General features: G+C 42.0%; 3 protein-coding genes and 1 pseudogene across 7 annotated transcripts in view; 2 read left to right on the top strand and 2 right to left on the bottom strand.

Moving 5' to 3' along the window:
* The window catches only part of LOC113569304 (free fatty acid receptor 3-like), a 19,775-nt pseudogene extending 16,461 nt beyond the window's left edge, over window positions 1–3,314 (top strand).
* The window catches only part of LOC113588473 (free fatty acid receptor 2), a 26,639-nt gene extending 15,708 nt beyond the window's left edge, over window positions 1–10,931 (top strand). Inside the window, exons 7-11 of one of the 2 annotated variants that reach the window (XM_081719965.1) lie at window positions 1–1,876; window positions 4,221–4,698; window positions 5,260–6,953; window positions 7,307–7,399; window positions 8,872–10,931. The exon at window positions 1–1,876 is cut by the window's left edge and continues 412 nt beyond it. In XM_081719965.1, the coding sequence (XP_081576091.1) occupies window positions 8,890–9,816 (927 nt within the window). In that variant the 5' untranslated portion in view covers window positions 1–1,876; window positions 4,221–4,698; window positions 5,260–6,953; window positions 7,307–7,399; window positions 8,872–8,889 and the 3' untranslated portion in view covers window positions 9,817–10,931. The other variant, XM_027027662.3, reaches the window with a different exon arrangement.
* On the bottom strand, window positions 10,580–14,793 carry lim2.5 (lens intrinsic membrane protein 2.5). The gene is made up of 5 exons (XM_027027648.3): window positions 14,634–14,793; window positions 12,081–12,293; window positions 11,497–11,646; window positions 11,065–11,199; window positions 10,580–10,980 (listed from the first exon to the last, which is right to left on the bottom strand). The coding sequence occupies exons 2-5, from the start codon at window positions 12,253–12,255 to the stop codon at window positions 10,919–10,921; spliced, it is 522 nt and encodes a 173-aa protein (XP_026883449.2). The 5' UTR covers window positions 12,256–12,293; window positions 14,634–14,793; the 3' UTR covers window positions 10,580–10,918.
* Window positions 14,794–15,309: 516 nt separating this feature from the next.
* On the bottom strand, window positions 15,310–22,236 carry LOC113588474 (myelin-associated glycoprotein-like). 4 transcript variants are annotated; one of them, XM_027027666.3, is made up of 11 exons: window positions 22,058–22,236; window positions 21,846–21,887; window positions 20,756–21,127; window positions 20,237–20,530; window positions 19,576–19,845; window positions 19,007–19,282; window positions 18,314–18,583; window positions 17,561–17,821; window positions 16,734–16,836; window positions 16,093–16,179; window positions 15,310–15,555 (listed from the first exon to the last, which is right to left on the bottom strand). In XM_027027666.3, exons 1-10 carry the CDS (start codon window positions 22,059–22,061, stop codon window positions 16,119–16,121), a joined length of 1,953 nt encoding a protein of 650 aa, XP_026883467.2. In that variant the 5' UTR covers window positions 22,062–22,236; the 3' UTR covers window positions 15,310–15,555; window positions 16,093–16,118. The 4 variants fall into 4 exon arrangements, with proteins under 4 accessions (XP_026883467.2, XP_026883466.2, XP_081576068.1 ...); XM_027027665.3 differs by having other exon boundaries at window positions 16,093–16,133; XM_081719942.1 differs by having other exon boundaries at window positions 16,093–16,149; window positions 16,735–16,836.
* Window positions 22,237–22,267: the final 31 nt, after the last annotated feature.

The raw sequence follows: 22,267 nt of genomic DNA, 5'->3' as shown, positions 1-22,267 counted from the left end.
ATGCAATGATGACAGCATCTATGTGAACATTGGGAGAGAATATTTACAGTAACACCATGGTTATTTCACAAGCTCCTGTGGTAGCAACAGTATGGCCCATTAAACACAATGTAATGACTCTGCAGTCAGTGATGTAGTGGTTTCTCAGTCCCAGTACTGGGATAACATTCTTTAAAAAATGGTCAGACAACTAGTACAAGTAGCCATTGCAATGCAGAGGGGTAAGTGGGCCTTAAAAAATTTATTAATTGGGTTTAATACTGTGGGCATGTTCTGGCCACCTAAAAAAAAAAAAAAAAACAGTAAAAAGGGAAAGACTTTGAGTCAATAATAATGGTGTTCATCTTGTATTTGTTGTATGCCAGGATGAGATGTCCAATGTTTACCTGAGTTAATGACTGTCCAGTGTTACGCTTCGGATTCCTTCAGCATTTTCTGATGATTTCTGTCTTTACTTCTCCATGTCAGAGCTGAGTATTCATAGTGTTTAGTTTTTAAAGTGTACAGTATTCAAATATAAGAAACATATCCTATATTGTTTTTCAAATTCCTTCAGGTTTAATTGAAAAATAATTTGTCTGTGCGTGTCAGCTTTTGAATTTGAGATCTGAAATAAGAGAATCAGATTTTTTATTTGTCTTATTGTAACGGCCCGAGCTCTGCACGGCAAGGAACTGGACGTACAGAGTTGCTCGACAGAGACAGACGTTTGTTAACGAACACTGAAGACATCGGCATACATCTAACACAAGCGTCGATCACGTACACCGGCATGGAGACGGTAAACAGAGGCACTAACGTGAACGACTGACAATAACGCATACACTGACAAGGGTTTAAATAACTACAAACATGACAAGACTAAACCGATGCAGGTGTTAATGCAGAACTCCTTCTAATATAATCTAGTTTGAAATCTAGTGGACAGCCTTTGTGTCAGCCTGTTCTTCTAAAACTAACCCTGCCTTGGTCAGAGGTTGCAACAAACAGGTATTGGCAAATGTATAACCTAATATGAATAGCACACAGGGCCCATTCTCACAATGATTTACCCAGAATCCAGCATTTAAAATGGCACATGTAATTCCACATTGATGGTATTGTTGAAATTTCAGCATCTGAGAAGGCCAGAAAACCCCCAAAACAACAACACAAAGCTAGATAGAGACCATACTATATCCTAATTTTTTGGTGTAAATTGACTTCATGCATATTTAATTTGAATTAAATGAGTTTAAGATCATGACAAATAATTTACTTCAAATGAGTGTCATTACCATCAAATGTCATCTAATTGTGTCAAAACATCTACCAAATTGGCAGATTTGCAAAGGTGATTATTGAAGTGCTTTTGTTATTACAAATGTCCTGCGTTGACAGAGCAAATGGGGAAGGACGATCATGTTGGCTCCCTCAGGGCTGGGAAAGTTGGCTTAGCCCCCGTTCTTGTTTAATCTTCTGTGTAACTCATATAAACAAAGGACATCACATGTTCAGTGAAGCTTGAGGAGCATCTCATCTATGTATACCCAAGTAAAAACAGATGGCTTTGTTGGCTCATAAAAGGTTTATGGCCCTCATTTATTTGCCTTCATTACTTGGGATTGAAGGAACCACTGTATCAAAATATTAGACTAGGCAGTCTGTTCTAATCAAGAAGTGAATTATGAACCAAGACAAGAAAACGCGCAGAGGAATAATTTATCAATAAAATAATGAAATTCTGGAGCAGCAATGGATAAAGGTTTTAAATGAGTTACAAAATGAATTCTGGATGATTTGGAAGCAGCAGTGCTGACAGACAAGCAAGAAAGAAGAAGGGAAAGAAAAATAAAATAAAAAGCTGGGCAGATTTCTCATTATTAGCACTGAATATGTAAGTACACAAAGGTTTTTTCATAAGAATTTATTGCAATATTTATGACATTGTTTAAAGTTCAAATGCCCACTGCAGTCCGTTAAACGTTATGGTATTAGTTCCTTAAACTAGTGTCTGAATTGCTCTATTTGAGACTTTAAAGGGAAAAGAAGGTTAAAATGAAGATAAATTAAAGTTAGCTAACACTTTATTTCCTACTGCTTATTAGGTCCAAGCATAGTGTGTGTACTTTACATATCATATGTAAATACATGGATGCGGTGCTAAAGGCTTGGGACATAAACATTATTGGTTCAATAATAACTTGTAGGGACTGATTTGCATTTATTCTCACGACACTTTAGAGTTAAAGACAGCCTGTGCTGTCTTGTGTGCTGCACTGAAATACCCCCACTTTGTTAGAATATTTCTCTTTACATTTCCAACACTTGAGCCAGGTAATTTGCTTTCTCCTACTCCTATATATCTGGCTTGGCTGTTTTGGGATCTGCCCATCAAGAACATGGTTGGGGACCTCAGTCCTACCAGAGTTTAAAAAGTATTGTTTTTTTAATGCAGTCTTCAGAGCTATGGTGTCCTATCTGTTTACATCCTCACATTGATCGGCCTGCCAGCGAATTCATTCACATTCTATGCCTTCACCAAGAAGCTCCATGACAAGCCCACGCCAACCAACATCTTGCTGTTCAACCTGACCATCTCCGATCTGCTCTTCCTGCTGCTGAAGCTGTATAAGGTGGCATGAGAAATGCACTAGCTCCTCCCCAGTTACCTGTGCCCTGTCGCCACCTTCTTTTCCGCCATCTACACTAGCTCTGTCTTTCTGCTGGTGGTTAGCATTGATCGCTACCCGTGCGTGGCCTTCCCCATCCACTACAAGGTCCGTTGCAAGCCGCTCAACGCAGTCGTCTGTAGTGGCTTCATCTGGGTCACCACCTCCACCCGTCTGAGCTTCATCTATATCGTGGACCACCTGACCAAAGCCAAGAACCCCACACAGGACTGCTAGAACAGCTTCACACAGCCACAGTTAGACATGGTGCTGCCCATGCACTTGGAGCTGTGCCTGTTTCCCTACATCCTGCCTCACTTCATCTCCACTATTCTGCAAGGGATACATCAGGCAGAGTGACATAACCTGGAGCGCTAACGCACCGCTCCTCTCACCGCCATCAGCACGGTCTTTGACCCGATCACCATTTATGTCTCCTCGGCTGCCTTCCAAGGATATCTGAAGGGTCTCCTGAGATGCAGGGCTAAGACCAACATCCCTGGCAATGATGTAATTAGTGTGAATACTATTTAAAATAGAATGAGAAAACTTGGCCAAACCAAAAGCATACAAGCATACAACCAAAAGCATACAATCGCTGTTACATCAGCAGCAAAAAATATTAAGTATTTTAATGTGCCAATATATTCCAAACACAGATAAACTGGGAAGGGAATAAACAGATATTTAACAGCATAAGTAAAAATTTGTATTGAATTTTACAAAGTCACAATGAATGGAATTCAGAAAATGTTTGAAACTAAAGCAGCACATCAACACATGAGGAACAAAAAAACCTTTATCCCTGGACCCTAGTAGCAGAGGATAAGTAGCATGGACTGAAGAGTTGCCTTTCAGCCTTTCTATCAATCTTCAACCTTCATCTATCTGTTCAACATAGTGGGAGCTAACATATAATCTCCTAAGTCATTAGAACATTAAACACATACAATGAACACTAATACGATGAACATTGACAAAGAACATTACAGCAGAACATTTACTACGTTACATCCACACGCTACGTCAACAATGACCAATGACGCTGCACACCCTGACGTAGGTTTAAATACACATAGACGAAACGAGGTGCAGGTGTGGCCACAAACGAAAGTCCTCCTACAGCATGTGGCTGACCAAACCACGTCCCTCGCGGGAGGCAAGCGTTCCATGACAGAACCCCCTCCCAAGGGGCGTGGCTCCCGACGCATCCATCCAATGACTGCAAACCTCCAGGCACCGTGTACATGTAAACATAAACACACAGCATGGCAGTGCCCGGCACCCAGCCAGTACCAGGCGAGCCAGGTGCTGCCAGCAAGGGAGACCTCGCAGCGAGAGGGAGAAAGGCAGCTTCCCTGCCTCTCTCAGGGCGGTCCGGTACGCTCCACAAGACGTTGTGCCTGTACAAACAAAACACAAACACACAATAGCGCCCTCACACACACATAAGGTGCTGTGATGTGTCCGATGTGTCCGTGGCCTCAACGGACACGCGGGGGTGTACGTCCGCCCCGGTTCCGGACATGCTAACTCCCCTAACAGTCCTCCTCTCTCCCGCCACTCTAGGAGTATCCCAGAGGCGGTTTGCCTCTGAGGCTTTGGGCAGACCCTTCCAGTCTCACTGGTGAGTCTGCTGAGAGGAAGGGAATCAGGAGATCCTGCTGGCTCCACCCAACCGCCCTCTTTCTGGTCTTCGTGGTGCCCCTCAGTCCTCTTTGGCCCAGGCTCAACAGCCTCAGGCCCCCCCAAGAAATTCCTGGGGGTGTTCCCCTCCGCCTCCAGAGAAAACACGGACATCGAACGCGGTCCTCTCCCCAATATCCTGGGATCCAGGCGGCAGTGCAGGGGGTATCCACGCACCTCCCACTAGGAAGTCTGTTCTTCGCCGTGGGAGTAGGCGTCCTGTGGTGGTTGGTCATTCTGTAACGCGTGGTGGCCCGAGTGCCGCAAGGCGAGGGGCAGGCCGCATAGACTCCAATGTCTGGGACGTACATTTATTTACATTTAACATAAAACACTGGCCAAACCACGTGCCTCGTGGGAGGTGAGCGTTCCGTGACACTAGTTCTGTGTCTGTTCCTCATTGTGTCAGTATTCATTTTGATCTGCTTCTCTCCTGTCATGAATTATTGATTTGTTACTTAACAAAACATAGTATATTACTACATATAAATAAAGCTAAAATATTTACTTTGCTTATTTTACATATGTATACCTGTCACGGTACGCTCCCCTTCCCACTTATCACATGGTACGGCCCGCCATGCGCACGTGGAGTTGTCTTTGTTGACTTTGTTGACTGCCCCCCTGTTTACCACTCCCCCCTGTTTACCACACCCCCCTGTTTACCATCCCCCCTTGTAAGCACACACCTATACCTTGTTGTTCACATCGTTATGTCTGTATTTAAACCCCTGTGTTGTGTAACATGTTGTCAGTCATTATAGATGTTAGTATTCCTGCTCACAGTTTATGCTCGCTGTTCCTATTTCTGCTTTTGTACGTGTTATCGATCATTGCTCTTTCTCACTGCACTAGATCGCTATGTGTGAGTGCCTTTGTTTATCATTTGTATCTAGCGATTGATAAATGTCTTTGTCGACAGAGGTCTGTGCATCCTGATCCTTGCCCTGCAGCACTCGGGCTGTCACATAATGACCAACCACAACAAGATGCCGACTCTCTTGACTAGAGGACTGCTCACAGGGATGCGCTGAAGGCTGAGCAATCAGGACAACACAGAGCAGGCGTGCCCTGAGAGGAAGCACACTGCTCTGATGCTAGGGGATATTCCCCTATTCCCCTGTCTGCATCCTGGAATGTTGGGTAGAGGACCTCAACCAAAGCTGGGGGCCACACCGGAAGAGGAGGAGGAAGACACAGCCAGCTCCAACCATGGAGGGGAACACCCCTGGAATTTCTTGGGGGGGGGGGCCTAGTTGCTACTGGGCTGGGCCCATGGGGAGCAGACTGACTCCTCTGGGACCAGTAGTTGGGTGGTCTAGTGGGGCTGGCTAGGTTTCCATCTGTTGCGACTGCTGTCTCTTTTCTCTTTCTCTTTCAGATGTAGGCTATGAGTACTTGGAGGGTCCACACAAAGCGCAGGAAGAGGACTGCCTCGAGGGTTTCACCTGCATGATGGGCTCTCCCTGGGGAGCTGGCGACGTGTGGGCTGAAGTGCGTCTCGACCCAGGGTGGACGTGCCCTTCTTTGTGAACTGCAGGGCCAGGGACACGCCTCCAGTGCTTGCCCTTCCAGCAGTCACTTTGTTAGTGCATCCTTTTGTGTTTGTCTGTGGGTGCACACAATGACAAGGAGGTGCACCTGGGCGCATCATGTTATCTGTCTCCTCGGCTGGGTCGTCGATGATTTCCGCAGTGCTTCCGGTCCCATTGAGGCTGCTGCCTCCACTGGACTCTGCTGTGCTTCTCATCTGGTTGAGGCTGCGGCTGTCACTGGTAGACATGGCGTTTCCTGCTCCATCGAGGCTGTTGCTGATCGGTGTCGCACCTTCAGACCAGTCAGACTCGCCACGGAGCATCACTGTACCACCCTGGGATAGGCACGGACTTCGCCTTTCCCACTCATGCGTGGGAGACCTCCCTTGGTGGTGGCTTCTAGCTCTCTTTGTTTTGGGTGGGCACCAGGCTTTGCCATGCCACAGTAGCCTGGGGTTCACTGTCCCAGTAATGGAACCGTTGGGTGCTGCACCGCTCGGCGGGGGTTCTGTCACCGTTCGCTCCCCTTCCCACTTATCGCGTGATACAGCCTGCCACATGCATGTGGAGCTGTCTTTGTTGACTGTCCTTTTTGTAACTGCCCCCTTGTTAGCACACACCTCCACCTTGTTCACATCGTTATGATGTGGTTAGGGCAGTGGTAGCTCAATGGTTAAGGTACTTGACTTGTACTCCCAGGTTTGCTGGGTCAAGCCCTACTGCTGTTGGGCTCCTGAGCAAGGCCCTTAACTCTCAATTGCTCAAGTTGTACTCAATCATAATTGTAAGGTGTGTTGCGTTGCTTTGCTTTGGAGAAAAGTGTCAGCTAAATATAAGTATAAAAATGTTATGTCTGTATTTAAACCCCAGAGTTGTGTAGCATGTCATAGGTGTTGGTATTCATGCTCATTGTACTTGTTATCATTCATTGTTTATCCCTCTGCACTAGCTCGCTATGTGTGAGGGTCTTTGTTTATCGTTCTTGTCTTATGCTTAATAAATGCCTGTCTTCATCGAGAGAGGTCTGTGCCTCCTGCTCCTTGCCCTGCGGCACTTGGGCCATCACAATACCGCGAATAAGGTATTTTATGAGAATACTTTATGTATTTATTTTAGAGAAAGGATTACTACACATCTGAATAGATGTAGACACCCAAAATGGAACCTTGCGGTGAAAAGCTAATCCAGCTAGTTGCTCCTCAGAAAATTGATGGAGTCATTCATAAATGTTCACTGAAAATCCTGGAAAAAAATAAATAAATAAAATGCTTCAGACAGGTAACTTTCTAAATCTGTACTGTTTTTAACTTTAAACACCTCAGATTAGCAGTAATTGTGCCAACCCTATGTAATAAACTGTCTCTTTTTGTGTGTGCAACACTACAGACAAATTGTGAGGTGTGGGATGTATTAATAGGTTTTGTTGTCTTTCAGAGGAAGAAAATGTAACAGGAAACTGCAATTACACATTCTGGAATGTAATGTCTGCTAAGAAATGAAACATGAGATAATCATTCAAATACACCAGTAAGTCATTTTTTATTGGGTGTCACTGAGTGCCAAATGTCAGGGGGGGTGGCCTTTTCTTTCAAAAATGAAAGAGTCAGAGTGGCTTCAGTGATAACATATTTGCATGGACTTTGTAAAGTTTCTGAAGTCTGTACTACTCATTACTATTACTGATCTTTTGAACATAACCTATGTATGCCTACATTATTTACTTAATCCAGTTTAATATTATTTTTAGATTATACTTTTTTTAAGGAAAAAAGTGGTCATGCCACTCTGTTTAACTGTAATTCTTACTTTACCCAAGTAAAAATTAGTCTTAAATTGTGTTTTATAACCCTGGAACTCATCACTGACAGTGGGTAAGTAAGGCCTAGTATTATTAAAGATCTAAGCAATGTCTAGATTGTTTCAGTTTAGGAAACAAGACATCTTGTCTTATAGATCTAAGAGGGAAAAATAATTGTATTGTAGTTTAGGGTTTTTTAATTCTATTGTAGAATTAGAATTTTATATTTTAAACATTTTTTAAAAATGTAAACATTTTGTAAACATTTCACTTATTTTTATTGTCAGTACATTAATGATTACATTAGTGATTACAGATTACCACTATTAAAATGTCAACTGCAGGCTGGGGGTTTCTATGAGTGGAGTAACAAATTAAACCAAAAATGTGTTTAAAACTATACAAAGTTTAATAACTTTTACTCTATATAAATAAATCTATTTCACTAATTATTGATGATACAGAATGGAAAAAGATATAGGCAATTTTTTTTTTTGATATAGGCAATGCACAATACATTTTCATTACAAATAATCATCATAGATATTTATATGTTGGTAAGGAAGTACTATTTGAAATGTGGTTTTTCATACATATGAAACCATACAAACATCACAGAAGATCTGAGATAATGCATAAGATGTTTGTGTTCTAGTTAAAGGGGCAGTACACTAAAATAAGCCCACCAGATCCTCCCACTCAAAAACATTTGCACTTAACAAATTTTCCTAACCTGAATCAAACAGGAAATGTGATCAAACTCATACTCTTTGACCTAAAGATAAAAAGATAATATTATCTTTTTATCTTTAGGTCAAAGAGTTTAAGTGCACAGCACAACAATGTTAGTATTAGTATATAAAGGATGCTATATTAGCTTTAGACTAGGAAGCAGTCAATTTACAGTAAGAAATAGATTGCATCTTACAAATCTATTACAATGCAATTCTATTATGGAATCCACTTCTTTGGTATTTCTCTGTACATCTCAAATGTTCATGATAAATACACCCTTATATACCTTGTACCTTATATTCTTGTTGTCATCAACCAGTGCAAAAAGAGTCAAATGTCAGTAACACGACAGTGGAACAGTGGACTGTGTAGTCTGGAATTTGACTACAGTCCATAAAAGCAGCCTTTGCTATGCAAATGTCCTGTGTCATGCACTAATGCTATCATCTAATTCTCATTCCTCCAGTATCTGGCATTTCACAAAATGGCAACGTTTGAGTCCTGGGTCCTTCTGTCCGTCTACATTCTGACCTTCTTAATCGGCCTACCAGCCAACCTCTTGGCCATTTATGCCTTTATCCGAAAGCTCAGTGATAAACCCACGCCCACCGACATCCTACTGCTCAACTTGACGGCATCTGACCTGCTCTTCCTGCTCTTCCTCCCCCTGAAGATGTATGAGGCGGCCTCCAACATGCATTGGTACCTCTCCCAGGTCTTGTGCTCCATCACCTGCTTCATCTTCTTCACCACCATCTATACCAGCTCCCTGCTGCTGATGGCGGTGAGCGTGGATCGCTACCTGGCGGCTGCCTTCCCTGTCACCTACCGTGCGTCGCGCAGGGTGCTCCACGGCATTGTCGGCAGTGTCTTCATCTGGCTGTGCAGTGGCGCCCACTGCACCATCGTCTTCATTATCGTGCACAAGGGCAACGAGAACCAAACAACTCCTAAGACCACCTGCTACAGCAACTTCACCGACAGCCAGAACGATATTATCCTCCCGACTCGCCTAGAGTTCTTTTTAGTGATATTCATGATGCCACTCTTGGTCTGTGTGTTCTGCTACCTCAAGTGCATCTGGATCCTGTACAGCAGGCCCTGCATAGCCAAGGAAAAGAAGCAGAAGGCCATTGGGATGGCGCTCAGCACCTTGGCCGTCTTCCTGATTTGCTTCCTGCCGTATAACATCTCTCACTTGGTGGGCTACAGCATAAATCACAGCCCAGATTGGAGGAACTACACCCTGCTGCTGAGCACCCTCAACACCTGCCTGGACCCCATGATCTTCTACTTTTCCTCCAACACCTATCGCAACACCACCAAACTGTCCTTTTTTAAGATAGCATCCTTTAGGCGCCACAAGGCCCCGAAAACCAATACCTCTGTGGAAATGGACCAGGACATTTGACCTGTCACTGCGTTCATGTATTTCAAGGAAAAAATAAGTATATTATGATGATTTGCTTTTTCGTCAGGACAGATTGAGACAGCAAATAAGTGAAAATGGGGCTCTGAACTCTGAATGGCTGTGTGACTCATATGAGTCAGCTGATAAGGGGAGTGCTAACAGTAGATATTTCTGTTATGCAACATCCTTGTAAAACTTATCCAAACTGAAATCAGATTAACTCATTATTTCCCATTATGTACATTGTGTTGAAATGCATAGGAGTAGTACTAAAAAATCACATAAGCATTGTCATTTGTTCTTAAGTATTTTGCTAATGGGCATAGCAACAACTGCTAGCGAAAGCCTCCTATTGCAATTGGTTGGTGTCCCCTGTGACACTAGGCCTATGAGTCTGATGTCCCACGTGACACTAGGCCTATGAGTCTGATGTCCCATGTGACACTAGGCCTATGAGTCTGATGTCCCACGTGACACTAGGCCTATGAGTCTGATGTCCCACGTGACACTAGGCCTATGAGTCTGATGTCCCATGTGACACTAGGCCTATAAGTCTGGTGTCCATTTTGAGATATTCCAGTGTTAAGGGAATGCTGTCTTTATTTCCCTTTGTGGCAAATAAAAAAGCACTTATCTAAGAGCATCAGAAGATATATACAGTACTAAAGGGGAAATCTGCTGTACGTTTATAAGGCATCTCTGAGGTTAATACATTATATATATAGAAAAAAATATAAATATCAATAATACTCAGTAAAAGAGATTCATGGTTTTTAAATTTTATTTGAAATGCTAGCCAGACTAAATGCAATATATTAAATTGTTTGTGATTTTCACTTGTATTTCATTGTATTATTATAATTTAATATAATTTAAACTTCGCAGTTTCTGCCAACAGCTTTGCTGGTATTCACATAATCATATTTTTGAAGCAAGGACTACAGAAGCAGAAAACCTGAGGTGCCATTTATTTTTGGTACACTGATTCTAGTAAACTGTGAGACTACACTAATATCACTGTTTCATTTCACTATTCTCGAGAATGTTTGTTGTCTTAGTTTCTGTTCCTTGTCTTTTCCTCTTTTTTTTTTTTTATGGCTCCCTAGAGTGAGCCAGCCACTCTCATACACTCCTGCATCCTGTAGGCACACACGTAAAATATCCCTGCAAAACAAAGCAGACACCATCAGATCAGTTGATCGGCACTGTATCACAAAGACCACGCAGAAGCTGCACATATGAACCTACCTGCAAAGAAGGTCATGGGCAAGGTGACCCAGCCTAATATGTATGACCAGGAGAAGCGCCAGTCACCAAAGCGTTGGCCCAGGAAGTTAACCGTCACCCCCGTGTAGATAGCCATGGCGAGCAGAAGAAAGAGGGCTGCCGAGATACAGCGGTTTAATTGCGCGGCTCTGCTCCTGTCATTCGGAGGCTAACACATAAATTTGCATTCCTGTGTTGCTTTGAGAACATGAAACTAGACTAACGGTAGGCTGGGCCAGTGCACTTTAATGGCACATGTCAGCTTGTGTACCGCATGTGTACGTTTAATGGGCCGCTTCATCCAGAACTGCAAACGCATGAATGACAAATGGTGTGCTATTAACAAACTGCATGCTATAAATGAATTACAGATATGAGAGTACTAACTTGTGCATTCTTAGCATGTCAACTCACTTGAAGCAAAAAACATGATCCCTGCAGCAAAGGAACGGTTGAACCTCTCAAAAGCAGAGAAGTGAAAGAACGACAGGATGCCTGCGATGATCCCTGCGAAACACGACATGGTTGACAGGATCATGAAGGCCCTGGTGGCATTCCAGTACGCTGAGACGAGAGACAGACAGACAGAAAACAAGCATGCAAGAGCAACAGGGAAGGGAGGAGAGATGTTAGTGCATTGTACCATGGAGAACTGATCTGAGGTTTTAAACCTGACAACATGATTAATGAGCTGACTATATGTGCTCTTTTTACATTGTTGTTTTAACAAACAACTATGCTAACAGTTAACAGATAAGTGAAATTAAATGGACACAATATTAGTGTTTTAGTGTCACTTAGGGGCCCAGTCTTATCACCAGCTGTGTTGACATAGTGCCTGTCTAAACATTAACCCAGAAATTACTCCTGTCTTTTTTGCCACAGGGCCTAGCTTTACCTACGAGCAGTGACAACCAGAATGGTTTCTCCACTAACGTACCTATGATGTCTATTTGCATGTATTAATGACTGTGAGGCAGTTTTCTCCCCGGACGTACCTATGCTGTCCATCTGCGTGTAGCACTTGCCAGACAAGCAGTACCGCCATAGGCCCTGGTGAGCCAAGCTGCCAGACAGGCGATACTGCATCCAGTAGTCGGTAGCCGTGGAGACCACCAGGAGGATGTTCCCCACAAAAGCACAGAAGAGCCCTCCTCCCATAAAGCTGTACATTCTGATGGGTGCTGTGGAAGCTGCTATGTCCAAGGCCACTGCGTATGGACATGGGATCAGAGCACAGTAGCAACGTTAGTGCACAGCATGTCGGGTCTTGGCTACATTCACCATGGTCACAATAGGACCAACTCAGTCCAGTTTCAGGCTTCAGACATCGGGGCTCATAGCACAAGGCTTGTGTATCATACTTTATGTAATATGATGTCAATTGGAGGGCCTTGGATGTAAGTGGAAGACACAGTTACTCTGTCTGTGTCAGCAGTGCACAGGTCAGTGTGTGTGACACAGTCACTTGATCTAAGTATGGCAAGGGCTGTTGTTTGCTAAAGGGATGACAGGCTATCAATTTTGTATGAATTAATCTGGACAAATATGATGTGAAATAAGATCAAATAAAAGTAATAAAAAATACAACAACAATAATAATAATAATAATAAACAGACAAATTATTTTGAATAAGGTTTCATTCTAAGGGAGAAGTAAGTAACGAATGGCACATCAACTATAATACATGTAAGTAACTATAATCCATGTAACTACCATAGTTCCTTTAGGATTAGGAGTTTATAAACACTCCTGCAAGTCCCCTTTTGCTACCTACATTCAATATTCCGCTTTGATGAGAATATATGCCATAGAAAACTCCATACCTAAGAGGCTTAGAACACAATACTGTGTAGTATTTACCAGTACATAAACAGCTGTGTGTGTCCTGGGGTTTCACATATCTCACCAGCCTTTGTGCTGTGTTGGAGGAATTTAAAGTCTGTAAATGCAGTGTGACACATTTTGTTGCAACAAACTACAATGGTAAAAAAAAATTACCAAAAAGGATATTCTAAGTCTTCCTTGAGCTTTCATGTGTTAAATGTTTAACTGGCACATGAAGCTGGATGTTAAAAGGTTCTAACTGACAAATGAAGCTATTGCTAAAGGCATGAAATTTTTAGATTTGGTGAAAAGCAAAACTGGTTTGTGGTTAATTTATGTCAGTTCATTCATTAACTTTAGCCTCAGGTATTTAAATTTATAATCTGGAATACAGATCATTATTTGGTTCGCAGTCTCCATTTCCGTTGTTCTGTGGAAGGCAGAAACATGTAGATGAAGCGATATTTTTTCACCTTTTTTTTTTTTTTTTGCTTTTGTGTATCGGATATAATCACATCTCACATCTAATGTAATTTCTCTCAGTTCAAAAAGTTATATCAGATATGCAATGAACTACCATTATATAAAAACATTGTTGAATTAGCAAAAGTGTAGCTGTGGGCTGCTAGACTAAGCAATTCTCCCAAAATGGTATCTGTGGGGTAAACTGAGCCAGAGAGCCTTGGGTGGCACGTTGAACCAGTGCTCCATCTGACCACCTCAAGTTGATATGTAGTTAAGTCAGATATATGGTGTTTAAATTGGTGTTTCATCATAAAAATGAATAACTGACATTATATTTCATATTTTAGGTGTTGAACAGCTGGCATGCCACATAGGTAATTACAGAAGAAAAACAGACAGGGACTCCATGTCCCCAGAGAGCAACACTTCATATTTCCTCTGCAACCTACATGCATGGAATGAAATTTTCTATGCCTGATCGCGATCATAACCAAGTAGGCCTAATAGAAAATTAGGCTAAAATGTTATACACTATTATATCAAACATACAGTTGGGAGTTGACACTGAAAGTGAAAAACAATCATTTTCACTTGATTTAAAACTGCCATATCTATTTAATAATCCTAAAGACTTGGCTAGCCATCATCAGCTTTCAGAACTGTAGACAAATTATTAATTTATTTCATGAATATCAACACTATCAACACAATAGGGGATTTAATTATTAACAACAATATATGTAATTATACTTTGAAATTTGGTTAGTACAATAGTTAACTGTTTTCTCTAATGGCTCAACTTACGCTATGAGCTGGATCAGCTTACCCTTACATGGGGCAAGTTGAGCCACAAGACAGGGGGTGGGGGTATTTTGTAGACTTGTAGACTTTTTTAATGTTTTTTTGGGGGTTTTTTGCTTTTGTTTTTAAATAAAGTTTACCATTGTACACACCACATAAAACGCCATATGTGCACCAGTGTACATGTTATACAACACCAATTAAATTTAGACAGCCTCTACATTTAAGTATTTTCAATAGTTGTCACAGTTATTTGTGGCAATTTGTAATTTTGTTATTGAAGACCAACTCAAACTCCATCAGTTACAAAGATGGACTAAGTTTCAGTATACATTGCCATCAAATTATTCATATTTTATTGCACTAAATATTAACAATTCTTTGTCACTTCTAAACTCAATTCAGCAATTCTTCACTCAAATCTTCTCAGTAATCATGGGATCCAGAGGGTCCTTACCTGAGCTAAAGAAACACTCTTCAGGTGCAAACCTTCGTGCAGAAAACAAGAGGACGAGAGGAGAGCGCGGAGTCCAAAGTGAGTGGAACAGCAAAAGGACCCCCTAGGCCGAATTCCAAAAAGTTGCCCCCCATGCTTTTCTGTCGATGGTGGCAAAATCCTTTAAACACACACATTTGTCCACACAGAACTGAGGCACTTTAGCTTGCTGGGGACTGGTCCACGTGACCCTTTCACGCTATGGTCAGTGTTTGGAGTGAGGTCATTTTTTGTATCAGGTATTTTAGAACTGTGGATGTGCAGAGATCCCTTGTTGTACTGGGTGGTCTAGAACTGTAGATGTTCCACAGTTTATTGTTGTTGTGTTGGGTGGTCTAGAACTGCAGATGTTCCACAGCTTATTGTTGTATTGGGTGGTCTAGATTTGTGGATGTGATGAGATTCGTTGTTGTATTGGGTGTTCTGGAACTGCGGATGTGCAGAGTCGCTGTTGTATCGGGTGTCCTAGAACTGGATGTGCAGAGGTTTGCAGTAATAGTACTCTGTTGTCAAAGCAGAATGCTGAGGCTCACACATTCTTTCAGTATATGCTCTTCAGGTCAGGTTGTACACACAGGGGACACACTCACATCAGACACATGAGTCACACAGTCACACACAGTCAATATACCAGAAGTGATGAAAATTATGTCCTTTTTTATTCAGATCACAGAGTGCACCAAATAGACATGTTAACCATAACACTTAAAAATTGGCACTCACTTAACTATCTTGAACTTAATGTGTACATATGTGCAAGTGGTCACTTAAGTAAGAAAAGGGAGACCACAATGGAAGACTGTGAAGTACTATTAAAAAATAATCAGGACATATTTTTGGCCTGGCTGTCATCAGAACCAATTTGTCCTGAATAGCTGGGTATCTGCAGAGAGAATAAAAAAAGTAAAACAGTAGCCAAAGCATGTTTCATCCTTCATAGAGGAGTCATGACTGGGATGACCAAAGCAAAGTTTAACAAGGCATTACTGTTGTTTACGAAAAGTATTTGCCTTCATCTGATCTAGACACAGATACCCCTAGTCAATGATTACTTTACACTTTCATCTTTTACACAAAGAATTATGAAAATTAAGAAGAGGACGATGTAATATGTGTCTAATATGCGGGATTGTAATCTCAGTATGATAAGAATGCAGATTAATCAACATTAATAAATATATATATATATATATATATATATATATATATATATATATATATATATATATATATATATATATTATATATATATAATATATATATTAATATATATAGTTGATTAACTAATAATAATACTAATAATAGATTAATCGTAAGAAAACTTATATGATGTGCTATTGCAGGGTTAGAACTGCCTCTCACTTGTGCAACTGCACAAAAAGTAAGCATCATAGTGATCTGAAATATTCCTATTACTTACCCTCCAGCTCAACTTCCACAGGTGTGTCATACTTGTTCCCCCTGTCCCTCCCGTTTCCATGGAAACGTAGAACACTCAATCAAATTTCTCAAAGAACATGATATTGTGATGTGAATTAGGATCTCACTAGATGGAATATTAAAGTATTCCACATAGACTCACTGTATAAGCAATTATCAGTTATTATCAACATGTATTTGTATTCCAGAGGTGTAATTTGTATATTATTAATACATTCACAGATCCATTTGCATTTCAGTGTGGCAAACAAGTTGCAACACTGGCATGTAAAAACACAAGCCGCACCTGATAAAACCAGCACAATACCCACTACCTTGGCACCATCACAGCAGTGCTACTGCTGTGCCCAGAACAGATCTGCCAACCAAATAGTATCCAAATAGTATAAGGTATATGTACCTAATAAAGTGACCAGTGAGTGAAGCTGCAAGCTAGGTGCTTTGAATCCAATGGGTGGTGAGTGTATGGCTATATATACACACAACAATAGCAAGTGACCATTTATCTTTAACTTGCATAAATATAACTACAGGTTTACATTCACTTTATGCAATGCCTGCATTTTTGGGTCAAATTTCCCTTCAAACTGCAGGTGGAAAACAAGTCATTGGGGTGTTTACCTTTTCCTCTGTATGAAGTAGAGAGCAGTGACAGTCCCGAGCACCAGGATAACAGCTCCACACACTGCAGCTGCGATCGAAGAGCCATTGGAAGCAGAAGAATCTGCGATGGCAAACAGATGCTATTATACTAGTAGTACATTATCCATAAGACATAAATAGTCAGATGTGTCCTATTCAAAGTAATCTGTCATTATTGGCAACCAGGAGGATTGAAATGTGTAACACATGAAACATGAAATAATCTGAAGAGTTTTACAGCACACAAGTAATACCAGCATTCAGTAAGTTAGCATACATTCTGCTTCACTGCTTAAAATGGGAAAAGATTGGAAAAGATCAATTTGAAGGTCAAATTGTTAACTGCAAAATGTTAATGACAAGGTGACTCAGGTGTTAATGCAGCGATCATCTCAATGGCCCACTCAGTGGTATACATTTAACCTCCACAAAACATCACCAGATTTCGCCAGCAAGGGTTACTTTAGCTAAGTGTTCCTAACCAGGCAGTGTTACGTAGGGCTGGAACCAAAATGTATTTTAAAAAAAACCTGTATCCATTTGGGCCTTGTCAACAGACTACCCATGAGTCACTGAAGCAGCTTCCAGTCCAAGTCCATGAAGGGACCTCATGTCCTGCACGTTCATTGGGACTTCCCTGCCCTGACATGTCTAATTACATCTCTCAATAAACGAATTGGGAAGTTATGAAGCCTTTTGCGAGTGGCTTTGTGCAGTGGCTCAGATCAAGGAAAGCAGAACAAAATGCAGCAACATTCGGGAGGGGGAATGAGAGCACTGTCACGCAAAGAAGATAACAGACAGGCCTGTGAGCGTCAGCTGTAGATGGCGTCGTCCGTGTTCATTGGCAGCGTAGCAGAAGATCGCACGGTCTCCTGCGCTTCCTAAGCGCCCAGTCAGAGTAGACTTCATGCTCCCATGGGACTCAGTAGTAACTGTCTGCTTGGCCTGAACACCAGCTGCCACCCAGTCCATGGCAGCCGCTGGATAAGAGTCAACCAAACACTCGCACTTCACCTCACCATTTTTCAGTGCACAGAAGGACTCTGGGGAGATGACTGGGGTGACTGGAAAAAGAGACATGATGTACGAGATATACGAGATCACTTGAGCAGACCTGACTATCCTAATTACATAATTCATATAATTATACACATGGATCTGGATTTATCTGGCATTAACAGATAATGACTGAACAATTACTCCCCACCTATATGTAACTATGCATTTTGTAGCATTTTATATCGTTGTTGAAACATTTTTGATTATTTGGATTATTTACCTGCTTCTTTCCTCTGTCAGGATTTAGCCAATGTATTTCACGTTACTAAATCATCACATAAGTGCACTGCGAATGTTATTGCTGAGTCATATGTTTCTGTTACCCTGACTGCGCTACCTCACCCACAGTCCCACATCCTGATAAAACATAATAAGACAAACTGATAATGCTTGGTGAAGATAACACGAAACGATACATATTCTCTTTTGCTGTTGGTCACTGATCTAGAAAGTGGAAGTGATGTGGAAGTAATGTGCCAGCGTGCTCCGATACTCACAGTCCACATGAATCAGCGTGCTGGCAGAGCTGCTCTGGCCGACCTCGTTCAGGGCAGAGCAGCGGTAGGGCCCCATTAGTCTGCCCGCGGCCAGCAGGTGGAGCCTCTCTGATTGTTCACTGAGCAGGACATCCCTGTCCCCCCGGAGCTGGTACCAGCTGTAGGACAGCACCGCAGGGAAAGCACGGGACACGACGCAGGACAGCGTGATATACTGACCCTCTAAAATATTGGTAGGCTGCTGGATGATGGCAACGTCCAGCGGGAGCTCTGAAATCAGCGGTGCAGGGAAGTTGAAAGCAGAATGGTTTCTGCTGTCAAGAGAAAGCTCATTAGAATGAGACTTGCTCTGTGTTGACATCTTTTCAAAAGACTCCATTTTGAAACTATGTTTAATGTTCTTCAGGTGGTCACCAAATAGATGAGTGGTTTGCAGGGTACACAATACAATACAGCCTTCTATTTCTCTGCTTCCATGATAAATTAAGCTTATTCAAATACATATATACAAATATACAAATTCAATTTCTTTTAAGAGAAAGAAATTGGAAGGCAACTAAAGACTGTTTTGGTCTATGGCAACTTGCAGCAACAAAATAAACACCAATCCCAAATCTGACACTTGTCACATTTTTTGCAGTGCACCTTCTATTTACTACCATCTATTTCTAAAGTGAAGGACAGCTACTGTACCCTTCATGACCAGGGTGTGCTCCTGTTGGCCATGAGCGTTGAAGGCCCTGCAGGTAACATTTGTGATCCGGAAAGTTCCGTTAAAACGGATCTTCCCGCTAAACGTGTGGTTCTGCCGTACGCTGACAGCCATAACATCGGTGAGGACAGAGTGAGGCTCTCCACCATCCACCCTCCACTCCACGGAGGCGCTGGGCCGGGATTGGACCTTACACCAGCACCGCAACGCTGGAGGATGGATCATGCAGCAGGACTCGGGCTGGATGCTCGGTGGGTCTAGAAACAACATGCCACATTGAGAGAACGTGAAGACACAGCTGGTCACTGAATATTGTCAATGCTCAAGCGTCATAAAGTATCAAGCTACAGTGCAAACACAATATTAAAATACAATATTGGTCTTTATAATAAAATACCCAGAAACTTAAAATCCTTGCATATCGCTGAGCCCGTCAAGGAGTTTTATGTTTCAGAATTTGTATGAATTTGTATCACACTTTTCAGTGCTTTTCTTCACTACATAACATCGATGAGTGTACAGACTGCAAGGTCATAGGTTGTTGACTGACACTCCGCGGTGACGATGAAGGGAGAGGTTGAGTTGGCCACTCCATGTGTGTTCTGTGCAGTGCAGTAGAAGCGGCTCTGATCAGGTGGCAGGTCAGTGATGGTGATGCTCTTCTCACGAGTGGTCAGCCCAAGCACAGGGCCTTCTCTCTGAAGGTACCACAGGAATGAGGAGGCAGGGGGGCTGGCATTGCTGCGGCACTCCAAAGTCATTTTCCCCCCGGCCTGGGCCATACTGTTCTCCCCGGACACATGCACTGTTCTCGGGGCATCTAAAGAGAGAGGTTTTTGTTGTTGTTGTTGTTGTTGTGTAATATTTCTGAATGCATAAATAAATTCATGGATGAATGGACACTTTCTTGTTTATTACTTTTTTTTTGCTGTAGCATGCAAACATGACCCCCTCTGCTCACTCACCCTTAATCTAACAAATGGGAAAGTAAAAAAGTATTCCTGAAACTGCATACAGATTTAAAAAGCCTAAAAGTATTAAAGCAAATGCGGCCTAAATTAAGAAGCAAAACCCAGCAATGAAATTGCTTACATGCAGACACGAGGATAAAAACATGTGGGGAAAAAAAAAACCTCTTTAAAATGGTTCAGACATTTAATATAGCACTACTGATAAGCTTTTGAACCTGGTACTCCATTATTAGAACTTACAGCTCAGGTTAATTTCCATCCACTTGGGGACTGTGGGTCTTCTCATGTGGCTCACCCAGCAGCCTACTACCCTTCCCTGGTCACTGACTTGGGCAGGGAAGGAGATGGTGCTTATTGTTTGCCAGTAGCCCTGGCCCAAGGCAGTTTGTTCATTCTGGACGTTTCCATTTGTGTCACCAAATGAAAGTGTTGGTGGAAAGAACGGGCAAGTGTGCTTTACTGCACAGATAATACGAAGAGTGTCACCCTCTTTGGGTTCTCCCTCAACAAACAGGTCTACTGTGGATGGGACCTCTGATATAAAACAGAGAATATTCAAAGTGAGCCGGGAATCTTTCAGTTATCCAGTACTTACATTTTCTCAATTTATCTTAACCTCGTTAATAATCAACCAACATAAGTGACTAACAGATAGCAATGTAATGTAATTTTAATGTAACTGTAACCACCATGTGCACAGTTTTGAGATGAGCAATAGTGCCCAAAACAATTATCCTGCAGTATCAGCAGAGGATTTACCTTGGACATTCAACATAACGGTTTTCCAATAGAATTTGTGACTGACTGTATCTGGATTAATCCAGGGGTAAAGCTGGTATCCGTTCATGTCTGGCACAACATAATTTATTTTCAAACTGCAGTTTCCCGACTTCACATCTCCAATGAGCTCAGTTCTACCACGGAACGGCTTAATAACAGCCTCAGCGTCTGTACTGTAGACCACGGGGTACTTCGTGCTGTGGTAGCTGTACCAGATGATGACGGATGGATTGTGGGAGGACGGATGGGTGAAGGAGCAGGGGATGACCACACAGGACCCGGACAGAGCGTTGGTCTTAGTGGGCATGTCCACATGCCAGTCCTGTGCCTCCACCATCGCACACCAGAGCACTGGCCAGGAAGATAGAGCGTGGAAACAAAACACAGTACACCCACACCCCTCTTCAGTAGAAACATCTAGCTTCACCATCACCAGCCACTTTATCTTCCCAAATTTTAAAGGAACGTTTTTTTAGGTGTTTTTTTTAGGTGTACATCTAGGGGCCATGTGTTGTTGTGAATGGTTTACCAGTCCCCTCTGTTCATTGCTTTGTGACTACAAGACAAGTGATTGAATAATATTTCGTTGGCAGGCCTTTCTCAACACAATAATACCGACATGGTAGCTATATGGTAGTGGATGCTGTGCTCTTGTTATTATATACAGACTGCAGTGTGGCTGGTGTTTTTACACTTCATTACTATGTCTAAAAATGTCCAAACAACAGAGGTTCTGTGGTCAAAAACTAACCTCCGTTGAGGGGTTGAAGGATGGTTACCGCAAGCTGTGCATGGCATTATGGTACAGTCTCTAACTGTACACCTACAAGGTGTTTCCAATAAACAAATCTTTCTAATAAAGTGGTCAGTACACACATAGTCATGGATTCAACATGGATTCAAACAAGCCACTGGGTGATGTAGTACTGTTATGGATGTGTTCCTGAATGAACAAACCATGTCAGTTCATCATAAACCTTCACACTATATTATTTTTACACTTTTAATGGAATTCAATCAAACCTAAACAATACCAAGAATGTGATTAGGAACACCACCTCACTCTTACCTTGCAGGAGAAAGCAGAGGTTGACAGGCCGATACCCCATTACTAAATCCACGGACAAGAGAACAAACAAAATTAATCGGATATCTAGATTCATTTGCAGGTATTTGCAGTAAGAGACTATTTTTTTCAAATTCAGCACATGGAATTTGAAAAGCAACTATAAGCAATTAGACATTAAGCACAATATAGATATTCAGCTAGTAAATGAATACCCATGTGATGCCTTCTGTGGCTTTTTCCTTTGCGACAATTAAGTGACCTTGCCAAGCCTTTCTGTAAGTTTACTGCAAGATAAGCACTTATGCCGGAAACTAGCAGAAATAAACTAAGGGGAAGTATGATTCTCAGAGCTTCATTAGAATGACAAGTGTAGCTAATTTTCTAGATTATATCAATAATTTGAAAGTGAGAGTGTGGCTAAA

Source organism: Electrophorus electricus, chromosome 1, assembly GCF_041902795.1.
Source record: "Electrophorus electricus isolate QZ-2024a chromosome 1, ASM4190279v1, whole genome shotgun sequence".
Classification (NCBI taxonomy): Eukaryota; Metazoa; Chordata; class Actinopteri; order Gymnotiformes; family Gymnotidae; genus Electrophorus; species Electrophorus electricus.
The sequence above is the reverse complement of the archived record's forward strand: the minus strand, read 5'-3'. Positions and strand labels throughout refer to the sequence as shown.

What these genes read in the sequence shown, in the direction of transcription:
- lim2.5 (XM_027027648.3), bottom strand. Translation starts at nt 12,255, where the DNA reads ATGTACAGCTTTATGGGAGGAGGGCTCTTCTGTGCTTTTGTGGGGAAC. An exon ending in CACGCAGATGGACAGCATAG is followed by an intron (nt 11,647 to 12,080) that starts GTACGTCCGGGG and finishes CTCTCGTCTCAG; the next exon opens with CGTACTGGAATGCCACCAGG. An exon ending in GATCATGTTTTTTGCTTCAA is followed by an intron (nt 11,200 to 11,496) that starts GTGAGTTGACAT and finishes GTATCTCGGCAG; the next exon opens with CCCTCTTTCTTCTGCTCGCC.
- LOC113588474 (XM_081719942.1), bottom strand. An exon ending in CCTCTGCTTTCTCCTGCAAG is followed by an intron (nt 21,128 to 21,845) that starts GTAAGAGTGAGG and finishes CTTCCTGGCCAG; the next exon opens with TGCTCTGGTGTGCGATGGTG. An exon ending in CGTTATGTTGAATGTCCAAG is followed by an intron (nt 20,531 to 20,755) that starts GTAAATCCTCTG and finishes GTTTTATATCAG; the next exon opens with AGGTCCCATCCACAGTAGAC.